Genomic DNA, 15,593 nt, shown 5'->3' with positions numbered 1-15,593 from the left:
TGCTTAGATTCCAAATGACCCAGGGCTGGTCGCCCCCAGTAAATTCTGCCCAAGAGCAGATGCTTTAATGCGAAAACAAGTTGGTGTCAAAGTGTATGTATCTACAATCAGAAAGAAACTGGATCTATATTTGAGACATGCTATGAAAAGTGCCTCAAGAGAAAATCAGAGCAAAGCTACACTTTGCTGATGAACATTCAGTCCAATGCCTGGCATTTTGGTTTAAAGTATTCTGAAAAGACGAGGGAAAAAATGGAGTGGTCTGGCCACAGTTGGTGTAGAAATTAGATTCTTAGGACAAGAATCTCAACACCAGCTGCCAAGCATTGTAGTAGAAATGAATGGTTTTGGGTTTCTTTGCTGCCTCAAGGACTGGATGCAGCTGGCACCGATTTAACTCTGAATTCTTCATAATATGAAAGAGCACTTCAAAATGATAGTCTGGAAGTTTAAGCTTAACCCTGAAGTGAAACTTTCAACAGGATAATTATCTTAAACTAAGATTCATTGGGGAATGGCACAAAAAGCAGCAATGGAAGGTTATGGAGTGGGCAAGTCAAAGCACGGTTTGGAATCCCAGAGAAAATCTTGTGTGGGAATAACAAACACTGCACATAAAAGAACACCCTCAAGCATTTGCAACTGAGGGAATAGTGCATGGAATACATGCTCAAAAACTACAAAAAGCTGATTTCTGAGACTGGTGGACAATTATTCTAGAGGGCTTAGAAGAAGGAGCTCCACGTGCTTCTGGTGCCAAGAGTTGGTTCATGTTTTACCCAGCAGAACATTACATTAGGAGTATTACATATTCCTTGTAGTTTTGTTCAAGTCCTTTATTTGTAGGCAGTGGTTCAAAGATAATGAAATCAGAGCTGCACGGTTGCTTGTTTCAGCACTGACACATCATGGTGCGCATGTGGAATGCTCATACTGCAGTGCATGCATTTTCAACCATAGCAAGTTTTACTCAAACATATACTGCTAGAATTTTCTTTTGCTGCTCGGTATCTGAGGAAACTCACACCACTTCTCATTTTCTTAAAACATTAGATGCGGACACTTTTCTTTTTTTTAGATTGACAACACATTGAACTAAATGAGGATGGAGCATGAAAAACGAATAAAAGGAAGATATCAATGCAAAAATAAATCATCCACATTAGTCCAGAAATACCATGTACTGGCTGCAAAATAAAGCAAAATCATGCAAAGTTCTGCATGGGTATAAATGCCAGATTTGAATGTCAAGAAAAAGAACTAATACGACATGTCGGATTAGCAGGAGAATATGATCTGAGCACAGTGGTATTCACCTGCTTTGTGTGAGGAATGTCGGGAACAGGTCTAAAAACTGAATGCATATTAAAAGAAAGAGCAAAAAATGTTCTTCATTTTCAAGGCAGCTGTTCTCCCCACACAATCACTACAATTATTCCAGAGTGGTTCCTTTTTCCTGAATAGATCTGTTCAAGTCAGTCATCTATTTTCTTCCAATCGCAGTATTTTCTCATTTTTCTTTACGAATGCATGTTGCAGAAAAATGACATATCACAAAGCCAGTTTTTTCTGCTATTCTGTGGCCATATATCATGCTTATTTGTGCAAATGTGTCAAAAAACCAAGAGTTCCCATGGAGTGTAGCATGTTTTTTGTTTTCCTGTCGGGCTGTGATGCGTGTTGAAGGACAGCTCCATCACCTGCAACACAAGACGGCCAAATGAGATTATGCCAAATACTGTCAATTTTTGTGTTCCAAGTCCTGTGAAGCTCTGTAGTCTTCTATATTGTGAATTTGGATGTGAAAAAAATGAAAATTATATTGGCACACCTCACTGCAATAACCCAAATGCTGCTGCGCCTTCAGTCGTTGGAGTCTGACCAATTAGACACTGCAATCTGCGATTATTACACAACAGACAGTTGAAGCTGGATCTGTGCTCGACTCGTTGCTGTCAGCTCCAACCCTGACGCTCTTAATCAAAACAAGCATCTGGGCTCCATTATACCCAGCTGGAGGCCATCGATCCTCAAATCGCAATCCTGGGCAGAATGAGGCTAAACACGGAGCTCCAGACCAATGCGCTGTTTTTAAAACGGAGTTAATCTCAGAAACAATATCTCTGATGTGTTGCCTCTGTATAATTACAAGCAACTGCAGAATATTACAGGTAGTGGCAGCAATTTCGATGCGATTATGATGCTAAATATAGAAAAACCACTGGCAAAATAAAATCAAATGAAATGATAATGATCATTTAACTGCAGGAGGAACTCAGGTTTTGAGTTATTTTTGTGAAAACTGTCACTGTTTCCGGTGATTTACTCAACTGCAATGAAGATAAAATGCTTTTATTGGGCAGTACAGCTGGATATGAGTATTTTAAATATGGATTTACCGTTGATAAAGTGTGCATAAATAATGATCATAATGATTTAATAAGCTTTGTATGGAGCAGTAATTTTGGTAAATGCAGGAAGTAATATAGACATTATCCACTGATAATTACCGGTCGTAATAGTATATTACGAGGTGTGAGTATGTACCTGACGAATAGCAGAATCTACCCTGTCATTTATGTTACTATGCTAACAGATAATGTAAATGATCAACTTTTCATCGCCAGTACTCTTGGTGTTGTTCTCTCAATGCCAGCAGTAACATCCGTGAAATATCGTGTTTGCAGGCATCTCCACGTGAGCATGTTAAAAAGATCTGTAAATCCCAATGTAACGGTAAAGAATAATATAGGACTTCAATATCTGGTCGTTGCAATGGCTTTTCAAAAAATTATTTTTGATATATTGCTTTTAATGAGAACAGGCAGCAGTGTTAGAGGTGTCATTTTCTCTGCCCCTCCAAATCTAATTATAGGATTAGACAAAAATCAATAAAAGTAAAATCAATTAAAGTCATATTACCAGAGATTTATCGGACCATTTTCTGTGGTATTAATCATTCTCCTTGTATAAACCATGACTGCATCACTGATGCAGTATAGGTGGAGTACCATTGTTTTGAGCAACCTCCCAATGGATGTGACAGTAGAACTGCAGTTAAAGCGACCGGTCGAGATGTCCAGGAAGTGACTGACCAATTACATTCAGATTAAAACGTACAAAATTAGTCATGTCAAAATGTTAGGTTTATTTTCTGTATCAAAGTTTTACTATTTATCCTGCTTCAGAGCTTTTGCTAAGCATGTTAAAACACAGATCTCATGGAGCTTTGCTATCAGTTTGGGATTAACGCTGGTTTGGAAATGAACAAAGCACAGCAGAAAAACATCATTTTCATGCGATTAATAAAAGAAATTGAAACTTGAAATAGATAGCTATGCTGCCAGGGATGGCGGGTAATGTTTTAGCACATCGAGTCGAAACCTTATTTTTTACGGTTCTATCAAGTCCAACCACTGAGACCGAGTATCACATTGAATATACTATGGCAAGAACCAATGACATATTGCAAATTCATTATATGTGAAGGGCTGCTTTGGAGCCATAAATGTTAGAAATGAGATTGAAATTGAAAAGTTCTTTGGAACAAATATCATAAAACTACTTTTTCATACATAGAGGGCCCAAATACAATAACTCTACCCCTCTACTGCATTCATTTTATCACATAAAAAATGTCAGGTACACGTAAAAAAAGTGTAATCATGGTTTCTCAAATGTCAAGCTGGCAATTTGTCTTACTGATCATGTGCTTTATAATGCATGTGGAGCAGCTCTATCAGCCATGTGTCACCATGCGTTTTCACATGCACACATGCAGGAAGCAGCATTTCCACTGATGCCGTTCACGAGTCAGAAAAAGTGAAACCCTCATGTTGTAAACTCCAGATAAGTAAGACAATATTAACTGGATCCCAGATGATGCCATTTGCCTTTGTTACTACATTTCCTCAGTGCCATCTGACACGTCATTCTGTCTCACTGAAATAAATGGTCAACCTAACATACAGAAGAATAAACAAAGAGAACATGTCCTCTGGCTACAACTTAGAATGAAGGTGTTAACAAGACTGATAAGGCATTATCACTTGTGTCCTTCACAATGTGTTTGCAAACTGTCGAGTGGATTACTAATTCTTCAGGATCCTGTTCTCTGTTGTAACTGAGTATTTGTCAATTGACTGTTTTTCTGCTTCTTCTTTTATACATCAGTGTGCTGCCTGTAAAGTATTTAACATCCATACATGTTTGTTCCAACAGCAAACAATTAAAGAGTTGACTTTGAAATGTAATTACTACAATCTAAATCAGTTTTTTTTTCATGTTAAATATGAGAAGTGTGCTCAGTTGCATGCTTTGAAGTTGGTCTAAACTGCCATTACGAGTTAGGCTAATGAACAGCGTAAAAAATGAAGATGGATAGCTAAAAAGATACGCCAGATGGTGTGCTTAATGTGCTTTTCACACCTGTACTGTGCATGATTTAATGTACCACATGTATTTGGAGTGATTTAAATATCAGGAGTCTTCAGGAAAATTAGATTTAGTGTTGCCTATTCTTCTGCCATCATCACATAAATACTCATTAAATAGATACAGCTGGAATAGGAAACAGGTATCCCTATCTTCTGAAAGCACTATATTCAGTGTATGTGTAGCACACTGCGAGGAAACAAGAGAATGATGGGAAATTGGAGATGCGGTAAGTTACTGCAGTAATTCACTGGTTTTTAATGTCTTCTATCCCTCTTTCTTAACCTTTTCCAGGTGTCATGGGTGAATATGAGCCCAAAATTGAAGTACATTTTCCTACGTCTGTTCTGGCTGCCAAAGGAGTGACTGTCAGGCTGGAGTGCTTTGCTCTAGGGAAGTAAGTAAACAAGGACATATTGCACAAACACAGATAGCTGTTTATTACAGCAGTATCATCTTAATCACCAGGAGCAGTAAGCTACACACCGCCATTGCTCTGTTGCTGAGAGATCCTTTAGTTTATGCTGCCTGTGTTCTTCCCTCTTCTTTAAATCTCATTATTCCATTACCTGAATAGAAAGCAGGCATATCTTGTCTTGAGGCAGTATGTTAAGTGAGTGTAGAGAAGTGCAGCATTGCAGCTCTGCTGTTAGATGGCATGTTAGTGCATGGGGGGAAGACCGAATGGGGAATACAGCCCTAGGGAGCCATGTGTTCTTATAATTGAGAGCCCTAATGTATCTGTGTTCCTTGGTCGCTTTCAGTGTCTGTTATGAATGTAGAAGGCCAAGGTTGTAGACTTGGAAAAAAAAAAAAGAAATTGATAATAGCTGTCTACCAGGAGGGAAAGCACTCTTTCTTCCAAAGAGATTCAGACCACTTCAGTTGGCTAAGAGTTAGTGTTGCTTTATGGTTTCCAAGCTATTTACTATACACACACATATATATGTGTGTGTGTATGTAATAATCATCCTCAAAAGAAATTGCTGTTTGACATTATATATATAAAAATCTACTTTTTTTTTTTAAATCATCCCAGCTGTTTACAATTATTCCTCATTAATTATTCTCAAATCTACAGATGACTAAGGGCCACACAAGTCCTTATCTTCACTTTAGTTAATTATCAATATATTAAGTAATTTCCTGAATCTATAGGGAGTGCATAATAATCTCCTACCCCTTAGTGTTCCGCATTCAGCTAAGCAGGAGTTCCTGGATTCTTGTTAAACGACCAAATAGCTTCAGTTCTCGCCCTGTGCTTCCTCTATTAAAGTAATTTGTGCATGATGGCTTTCAGTAAGACAGTGATCCCATCGACTCCCCCTTTTACGCGGAGATGAATGATTTATCAGTGTACCCTATTAAGACATGCCAGTCTTTATATAGTGGTGAAAATGAAGTTAAAATGGGTTTTGTACTGCCGTTGATCAATATGAATGATGGCACCACTATCTAATAAGGGTCAGAAAAGCTCTTTGTTTGTTTTGGCCTAAGCTCATTTGTGACATGGTCGACTAAAAGTGATGATGCTCTTGGAGGCCACATACAGAAGTTCTTAAACGGTATCCCATGTTAGGACATTACCAAGGTGTCAAATCTGTTGGTGTGCACTTTGGCATTTGTTCCTAATGCACCAGCATTGGTAATAGATGCCAACAATAAATGTAGCAAACATCATTCTGGACTAATTACTTCTGAAGAAGTGACAAGTATCACATAGATGGCTGAAGGGATGATGGAAGATCAGAAGGTTCTGATTGTTTTTCCTGTTTATTTTCCATTTCAAATGGTGTTTTACTCGCCGTTTGGCTTGGTTACGGCTACATAGGTAACCAAGGATGAAGTAATTCAACTCTTTGGTTGGATTTTGGAAACAAAACAGTAAGCTTAAAAAAAATATTGAACTGAAAAGCACCTCTTTGTCATGTTTATCCAGCATGTCAGATTATGAAGCAGAAATACTCAGTTTCATTACATTCACCTGAAATCCTGCACAAAAGGTTACCTTTTAGCCTAAGATCCATAGACATTGTAATAATGCTTGTGTGACTGATGGGGATTGATGATGATTTTTAAACCACAGCTGGTGAGTTAGGGCTTCACTTTGGCTCTGGTCTTTCAGATCAGTCCAGTCATAAAAAAGTCCAACCCGCATAATAATCACTTTAACTTTTTAATTACAACAGGACTTAAGTTTAAAGTTCAATAGCTCAGGGTTTTGGCAATCAGTGCTCTCTAATGGTCGCAAAGCCAGCTCACCCATCATGACATTTTGCTATCAGTTCATTTATTTACCAGTTAACTGATTCTTTAAAGCAGTCCAGGCTGAAAACCAAATATGGCACTTAGTTTCAAACTAATTATATTACTGTCGACTACCATTATCTGAGCTGCTGGTGTTCTGGTTTGAATTTAAGTATTTTTTTATATAACAAAATATCACAAATCACATTTTTCTCAAGGGATATACAGCTTATGACATCCCTTTGTAAGCCATCACCCAACACCTTTAATTGAAAAAAATAGAATAAACGTCTGGGAGTATCTGAGGAACAGTCACTCCTTTGACAGGTTGAAATGATTTAATGTGGATATCAGGTGCACAGAGAAGCATCGTGGTAGATTTTTTATATACACGATCAACAGGAAAGGCCTGACCTCTACCATCATTGATACATAAGCACTAAGCCATTTGTGGATTTGCACGTTTTATAAGATCTGTTGGATTCCAGGTCCTATAGAATGACTCCTTAATGACGATAAAGTGTGTCAATATCGCACAGTGCTGCGGGGTTTATAGTCTTGTGTGGTTGACGACCTTTTTCATGCTGGCATTAATGTAGCTAAGCAATCTATTTCAGCCAGCAATGACTGGTTTACAAGACCTCCAGAAGGAGCAACTTTGACTCAAACTCTGTCAATTAAAATCAAATCGCATGCTTTCGCGTATAAATTCTGGTCTGGCTCTTTAGTGCCAGTTTATCACTCAGCTCACTTCTACTTTTTTATTGTGAAGTCAGGATAGTAACTATGCATTCTAATTTTCACCGATAAATAATGGCATGCTTCCTATAAACTGTCAAACAACACATATTTACTTTGAAATCCTGTCTTCACAGTCTGATCTAAAAGCAACTTTGAAAACTGCAATCCTGTTTCCATTTCAAGGGATATTGGAGTGTGAAGTTCATTGTAGTTCAAAAAGCCTTATTCATTTGATGGGTTATGCATTCAACCCACTCGTTTCCACTTAAAATATGATATACGGCATGTGCGTGGGGCTTTCATCCAAATAGCCATAGAGTAGTGGATATACTTTTAGCTTGAGTGACCTGAGCAGGAATCAAACTCTTGAATTCATGCAGCCAATTTCCTCATTGAGCAGTACCGCACCACATTATCAGCAGCATCAGAAAGTGCCTCTTAACATAGTCCATTTTATACTCTTGGTGCAGTGCTTAATGTGTTTGAAAGAGTTGTTTGTGCTCAGATTATACAGGTAAAATGAGTATTTGGGTTTTAGTTGGCTACTTTTTTTCTGAAAAGTTTCAAATTTCCTAAAGGGACCAAGAAATAGAGAACTTAACAAATGAGTTACATGGTAGAGTATTATCTAAATCTTAATTATATAAAGGAAGCCAACTTTCCATTATATTTTGGTATTAGATTTAATTTTGAACCTTTATTATGGGGCAAGACCAGATGAGGGCACAGGGATTGTATGAGACACTAATTAAGATGTAATCTTCAGAGGCTGCCCATGGGCACACACTTAAATTGAAAACTGCAACACCTTATATGAACCCTATTGTGTAAGACATTCACATTGTGTGGGTATGAAAGGCTTACTTTAAATATGTTAGTGTAGCAGTGCCAACACCACACTTAAGACAATCCAGCCTCTTTTCATGTGTCGTTCCACGATGGTGGAATGACCTACCGAGCGCTACAAGAACAGGGGCGTCCCTGTCTATCTTCAAGAAACTTTTGAGGTCCCAGCTCTTCAGAAAGCATCTCCTGTCCTAGCTCTTACCCTGTACTTCCCTCTAAGCCTGAGCTCTATCTCTACACTGTCACCCCTGTCACCTCTGACAGAGTCTGACTGGTGGTTTCCTTCTATGTAGCTTATAGTTGGCTTTGATGTTAGCTGTAATGTTATATCCTCATTTGTAAGTCACTTTGGATAAAAGTGTCTGCTAAATGCTAACAGAAACAAACATATTGATAACAAATAGCCAGAATGTCCGAGTTCAGGATTGTATACCAGCAGCTTTGGAGCACACAGACATGAAGAGTTTCTCATTTTGAAACAAGGGAGCCTATTCCCTTCTGGATGCTCCCCAGTCCTGCAAGCATTTTTAGTCCCAGCACTCATTACTCAGCCTCCAAAGAGAATCCTGCCGTGGACTCTCAAAGACTCGCCGTCATGTTCCAGCCCCTTCAAGGACTCTATAGATTTTCTTTGTTCTCTGGCTTGTTGAAAGTTTAGTCAGGGCAAAGGGCTCCAGAATTCTCTGTTAGTAACTTATAAGTTCTTCACAGCACTAAATCTGTGTGCTTCCTGTTAGTTCTTATTAGTTTTTATGCTATATTTCTATCCAATAATGACCATGGCCATTTGCATTGCTTTCTTAGCTCACTTTTATAATAGATAGCTCTCTGTCCTACCGGTGGGACGATACCAGTGGCAGCAGAGACCTCGTTTAGAAATTTGAAGTTCTAATAATTTACATTAATTTGAAACTTCTGTTTTTCACAGCATTGCTTGACGTTCTAATGTAACAAACATATATGGCAGCTGAGTAATTGGATAAAATGAAACTGAAAAGAAAAACATTAATATTCCACCTAACCGGAGTCAGAAAAAAAAAATAAGACTGTGTTCAGTATGAAACAAAGTGTGAATCCTAATTCCACTCTATTCCCAAAATGGGCAAGTCAGTGTCCTTGTGAAAGGATAGAAAAGCTCACGGATGAAACATCCCCATCTTGGCTAAATGATTGATGGATTCACTAGAGGTTTGCTTGGTGTCACATTTCCATCTTTCAGAGACCTGTCAAATCTAGTTGTCATACAAGAACCGACTGATACTGAGCACATTATAGGACGTTCTCCTTCTGCGTGTCCAAGTCATCTGTCATATAAATCTACATGGAAAGGTCTTAATAAAAACGTATTGATGTGGATTGGTTGAATACTAATTCTACAAACATATCAGGCCTATTGACAACATGATTTGAACATTGTGCATGTGAAACTGGATTATGTAGGCATCGGATGCGAGGTGGTTGGTGCCATTAATATACAAGGAGTGGTCAAACAGTCAGTGATTAACATGTAAAGCAAGAGCAACATGAGTCTTCATCACAATGTTCCAGTACTTGAGAATTGGAAACATTTCTGCAGTCTCTGACAGCAAATGAAAGGCGATATTAATATTAAGATGTTAATAGTTTATGTCACAGTTATTGTGTTCTTGGTTGCAACTATATGTCCAAAATTTAGATCACTTGATCAATCATGCAACTGGATATAGATACAGCTGGATATAGATACAGCTGGATACAGATGCTGCTGGATACAGATGCAGTTGGATACAGATGCAGTTGGATACAGATGCAGTTGGATACAGATGCAACTGGATATAGATACAGCTGGATATAGATACAGCTGGATATAGATACAGCTGGATATAGATGCTGCTGGACATAGATGCTGCTGGACATAGATGCTGCTGGATATAGATGCTGCTGGATATAGATACAGCTGGATATAGATGCTGCTGGACATAGATGCTGCTGGACATAGATGCTGCTGGATATAGATGCTGCTGGATACAGATGCTGCTGGATATAGATGCAGCTGGATATAGATGCAGCTGGATACAGATGCAGTTGGATACAGATGCAACTGGATATAGATACAGCTGGATATAGATACAGCTGGATATAGATGCTGCTGGACATAGATGCTGCTGGACATAGATGCAGCTGGATATAGATGCAGCTGGATATAGATGCAGTTGGATACAGATGCAGCTGGACATAGATGCTGCTGGGTATAGATGCAGTTGGATACAGATGCAGCTGGGTATAGATGCAGCTGGGTATAGATGCAGCTGGGTATAGATGCAGCTGGATATAGATGCAGCTGGATACAGATGCAGTTGGACATAGATGCTGCTGGGTATGGATGCAGCTGGGTATAGATGCAGCTGGATACAGATGCAGTTGGACATAGATGCTGCTGGATATAGATGCAGCTGGATATAGATGCAGCTGGATACAGATGTAGTTGGACATAGATGCTACTGGACATAGATGTTGCTGGACATAGATGCTGCTGGACATAGATGCTGCTGGATACAGCTTATGCTCCTGTTCCACTGTTATGCATTATCATTTACAACATTGTCATTCTTCTCACAGTCCAGTGCCAACAATCACATGGCGGAAGATAAATGGCAACATCCCTAAAAAAGCAAGACTGCGGAAATCCCAGGCAGTACTAGAGATTCCCAATATCCAGCTGGAAGACTCTGGAACTTATGAATGCAAAGCTGAGAATCCGAGAGGAGGCACTGCTTTCAAAGGGCATCTACAGGTCTACAGTGAGTCTAAATATAATATAATTTACATTCTTCTTTTCTTTATCTGCATTTTTTAGAGAACAAAATGTGCCTTTTTTTATGCAGTAAGTGACATGCATACAACGTGACTGCTGGGCGATTCAAGCACTCATATGTTCCTATTCCCCGCTGGTCTTTCTGGAACCTTTTTCCTTTGTACAGCCATCATACATTATCCAACAGAAAGCATACATTATAGTGTTGATATAGTTATTCCAGGAATATCTGTCCACATAACTGTTCTACTTTAAGTTTCCAAGCCATTATCATAATATAATCTTTGCTAGTTACAGTGTTGTCAAACTCAAAGCAAAGGACTGTCAGCAGTCCTTTGAAATTCTCTGAATCGGCCAAGAACTAATTATAAATCCAGCTCATTAACCAAGAGCAAGTTTTTTTTTATCAAATTCAAGGGCTAGTTTGAGCTGAAAGACATGCAAGTGTAAAACAAGAAACAAGGTCTGCTGTGTTTTGTGTTTAAGGAAATCTCTCGTCCAAAAGTTTTGATAGACTAATGTGATTGTCAGAACAGGATTTGACTTGAATAATACATGCATTTGCAATTAAACCGCAGTGAGAAATATCTTTCTAATATTATTTCTTACATGAAGTACTAATAATAAAGAAAAAGTGCATTATTTATAAAGAGATCAATTACTGGGAATGCTAATAGTTAGGCCCAAAGCTTATAACACTTATTTTTTTCAGTTTAAATATAATTCAGATTATCAAACTAAATATTAAGCTCAAATATGCAAATTTGAATAAACATGTTCAAAATATGCAATATCTACTAATATATTAGTTTTAAAAGGAACGCAAGGATTTAAGTTTTGAGATCGACATCAGTTAAGACCAGTTTCAAACCTGACAATAAAAGGAACAAAAGAGTGTCCCTGCATTACTGCCTTTATCACTTATCTAAGCTTGTGCACAGAACCAAGGTAATGGACTGCCTCAACCTTGGTGGGACACTTTTCCAAGGCCTTGTACTTCTTTGCAACCTCCATTCTGTTGACATCACAAGGAGAATAGGGGACCTAATTTGTAGCAGCCTCACACTAAATGTAATTTACACAGGTCATCTGGTAGTTTGAACTTTCATTGTGAGGGAGACCTCCCTGACCATAATCATTCAATCAAACCACACAAAGAGTGTTCTACTGAAGGTGGCATATGCATGGAATAGAAAAAAGCATGCCTGCTGTGTTGTATGGAAGAAACAGCTCAATAGTGAGTGTATTCTCCTCTCTGCACTCCAGACAATAAATTCATCACAGTGCAAAGTGTCCTGGGTCCTCAGGTCTGGAAGATGTCATTCTATACACTAACTTGCATTGATTCATTTTGATAGTATTTTATAGGAGAGAAAACCAAGAGAGGCCAAAACATGTAAGAAATTTATGTGAAGCCTTGTCAAAGTGACTTCAAGGTTCCTCCTAAATGCTTTGTTTATAAAGTTGTTAGGATTGATACATGTATTAGTGATATCACATTATCCTTCATCTATAATGAGTTTTCCTAGAATTTGAGCCTATTTCAAGGTATTTTGAGTACTGGTTGAACATGTAATTGTAAAGTTATAGAAAGTATTCCATTTTCATCAAAGCCTTACAACTGCTTATATCGACATACAGTACAGATTGGTGTTGCCGTGTATATTTCTACATGTCTACGTCAAGCACAAAAACATCAGAGCAAACATCACAAATAAAAGGGATTAGAATAGCAAAGAAAAACAACACTGAAGGAGAGACACTACCCCTTTGATTGGTCATGTAAATTTCATAATCTTGTAAATGTGAAAGAAGTGAAAAATATTCACTACAGATAAGAGCATCTATATGAAAAGAGACTAGAAGATAAAAAGAAAAAACCTACACCCTGCATGGTGTTCAGAGTTCGGGTTGGGATAGAGATTTTCTGCAGTATGTGGAATTGAACAGGACATGTGAAGGAGCCTTGAAAGCACAGCAAGTGTGAAGGCTACGTGAAGAAGAGAGAGAGGGAAAGTTTGATGTTAAAAAAGCTGAAAGGCAGTTGTCTAGTTTGCATGGATCATGGAGCAGCCATACAGTGGAAGGGAAAAAAGGTTCTCACAGACGAATAACTTTAGGAAACAAACAAGCAAAAGTACTGCAGTGGTTATTCAACTAGGACTGATTTTTGCATGTTCATTTTCTCCAGTTAATATTACATCCATACAGTGTTGAGCATGCAAGCTACTCAATGACACGAAAACATGAAAGTGTCTGCAGCAGAGAGAAAGCTTTTCCATGTTTAACATATACGCCACTCTTCCAGAAGAGCATCAGCTTAGTTTTTATGTGTATGATACATGCTTATACTTTAAATACACAATAGCTGAATATATACAGTGAATAGGGATGGGAATAGTTAAGAATTTAGCAATTCCAGTTCCATTATCAATATTGCTTATCGATTTGGTTCCTAATCAGTTCTCCTATCAAGTCACATCCAGTTATAAAGTACAATATATAGCTCTAAATATATAACTCTTTCTCACTTTTGCAGTCCTCGTCAACGAACTGTTAATATCGGTACCAGTATGCCGCTAACATTATTACAAAAGAGCTCTCAAGCTTTGAATGAAGGCCAGAGTGACCCCCATACACCCCCCACAGGAATGGTGGTCTTTCATTAATAATATTATTAGTAACTGCTCTGCTCAAACTCATGGGACACGTGCTTGTTTCCTGTCGTTTCCACAGTGGCGCGCCACAAAAATTTATCTTTTTTTTTTCAGCGTGAGAAATACAATGTGTGGCGGGAGTGCGTGACAAAAGACCCAAATGCGTGAGACTTGAGAGCCCTTTACATTCAACAGAACCTGTAAGTTTTACCTTACCTGGGACTTTGGAAGACGCTGTGCCACAGGCTCCCTGCGAGAGTTGCCGCCATCGCTTAGCAGCATGTCAAAGACTTTACATTCGTGCAAAGTAATTGCATGCTGTGTGGTCAAATGTTTCAGCATGTTGGAGGTATTTCCCTCCTCTGATGTGATCAAAGCTCTGAGCTGTTGTAGCTGGCCCTAGTATTGTTTTGTTTTTTTTGGTGAAATATAACCAAGCTTTGGGGCGCTTCTACCTGGACGCCATGTTGGAAAGATCCTGAGCCAAAATACGAAGCGTGCACATAACGTCATCGCGCAAATGCGTCAGACGTTAGCAGAACCTATAAACGGGGTCGTTAGGCAGGCGGTTTAACGATTCCACGGAATCGAACTAATGGGAGCAGTTCTCGATTTCCATCCTTAACAGTGAGTTCCTTTTCTTGGGAGCATCTGTCTTATACATTGTGCTTTAATGTTGTGTTTGTACACATCTATTAGCTTAGATTAGCAGTGTATAAAAGAAAAACAGGACATTAAAAAAAATGTTAGGTGTTTGGGCCGGATGATAAGGAATCAAAATAATTGAAGAATAATGTTTTATTCTGTTTAATCAATTAATCAACTAATATTTGCAGCTCTGTTATTCCAACCTCTTAAATTGTTGATTTGTAGGCATTTTTTCTCCTGTGTAAGTACAGACAACCATACTTGTGCCTTGTATGTGTTTCAATGATATATTACTTATTCTTATGTCTTTTTTTCTATCCTCAAGCCCTCCCTCAGTGGGTCAGAATGATTAATGACACTCAGATGGATAGTGGAGAGAAGCTCCAGTGGGAGTGCAAGGCCATCGGGAGGCCCCGGCCCACCTATCGCTGGCTTCGTAATGGTTTGCCCTTGACATCCCAGGTAACTTTAATGCACAGTACCCTCTTCTTCAGTGATTGCACAACAAAACATCTGAATGCATTCTTAAACTACATGTCCACTTTATTCAGTAGTATCATGTAAAGTATGTTCACATTCAGATTTGACGTTTGTTCATACTGTTTTCTTGTCACAGGGTCGTGCTGAAATTGTGAACGGAGAGCTGATCATTCACAAAGTGCAGCAGACGGATTCAGGAATGTACCAATGTGTTGCAGAAAATAAATATGGTGCCATCTACTCCAATGCTGAGCTCAAGATTTTAGGTAGTTACTCTTGGTTTATCAAATGGGACAACATTTAAGATTACCTTTCCTTTCAGCAATTTCCTGATGCTCCAAGCATCCAAACCAAGCATCGTGACATCTGAAGAAAGATCTGACATGATAGGTTAGGGAGATTGAAATTCAAGTGGGGACCGCTGAGCTGTGAGATATGCTGATTGCCAATCAATGGTCCCTGATTTAACCCAGGCAGTGAAAAGCATGAATAAAAGAGGGCGCTCATGGTTATATTCACTGAGGTGTCTGCAAGCATCAAGTTGAGGAGAGTCTGGTACATTTTGGCATTACTCTGAGGAGAATCAAAACCAGTGACTTGTAGATATGGATTAATCATACCCGAGGAGAGAGACATGTGGTCTCTTAGATGGATTTTAATGACTCCATTAAGATCTTATCTGTTTGTCATCACAGTATAATACCCATTACAAAAAAAAAAGCTTCACTCTGCTTTACTTTCATTGA

General features: G+C 38.6%; 1 protein-coding gene across 2 annotated transcripts in view; it reads left to right on the top strand.

The window, feature by feature from the left end:
• Nucleotides 1-15,593, top strand: part of cntn5 (contactin 5) — a 108,866-nt gene that overhangs the window by 66,936 nt on the left and 26,337 nt on the right. For both annotated transcript variants that reach the window (XM_072391979.1, XM_072391978.1), the window contains exons 8-11: nt 4,729-4,831; nt 10,867-11,048; nt 14,693-14,829; nt 14,984-15,113. In XM_072391979.1, coding sequence (XP_072248080.1) covers nt 4,729-4,831; nt 10,867-11,048; nt 14,693-14,829; nt 14,984-15,113 — 552 coding nt within the window. The remainder of the gene's footprint in view (nt 1-4,728; nt 4,832-10,866; nt 11,049-14,692; nt 14,830-14,983; nt 15,114-15,593) is intronic.

The sequence above is a fragment of the Leuresthes tenuis genome, unplaced genomic scaffold, assembly GCF_036924035.1.
Source record: "Leuresthes tenuis unplaced genomic scaffold, fLeuTen1.0.hap1 SCAF_9, whole genome shotgun sequence".
Taxonomy (NCBI): Eukaryota; Metazoa; Chordata; class Actinopteri; order Atheriniformes; family Atherinopsidae; genus Leuresthes; species Leuresthes tenuis.
The sequence above is the reverse complement of the archived record's forward strand: the minus strand, read 5'-3'. Positions and strand labels throughout refer to the sequence as shown.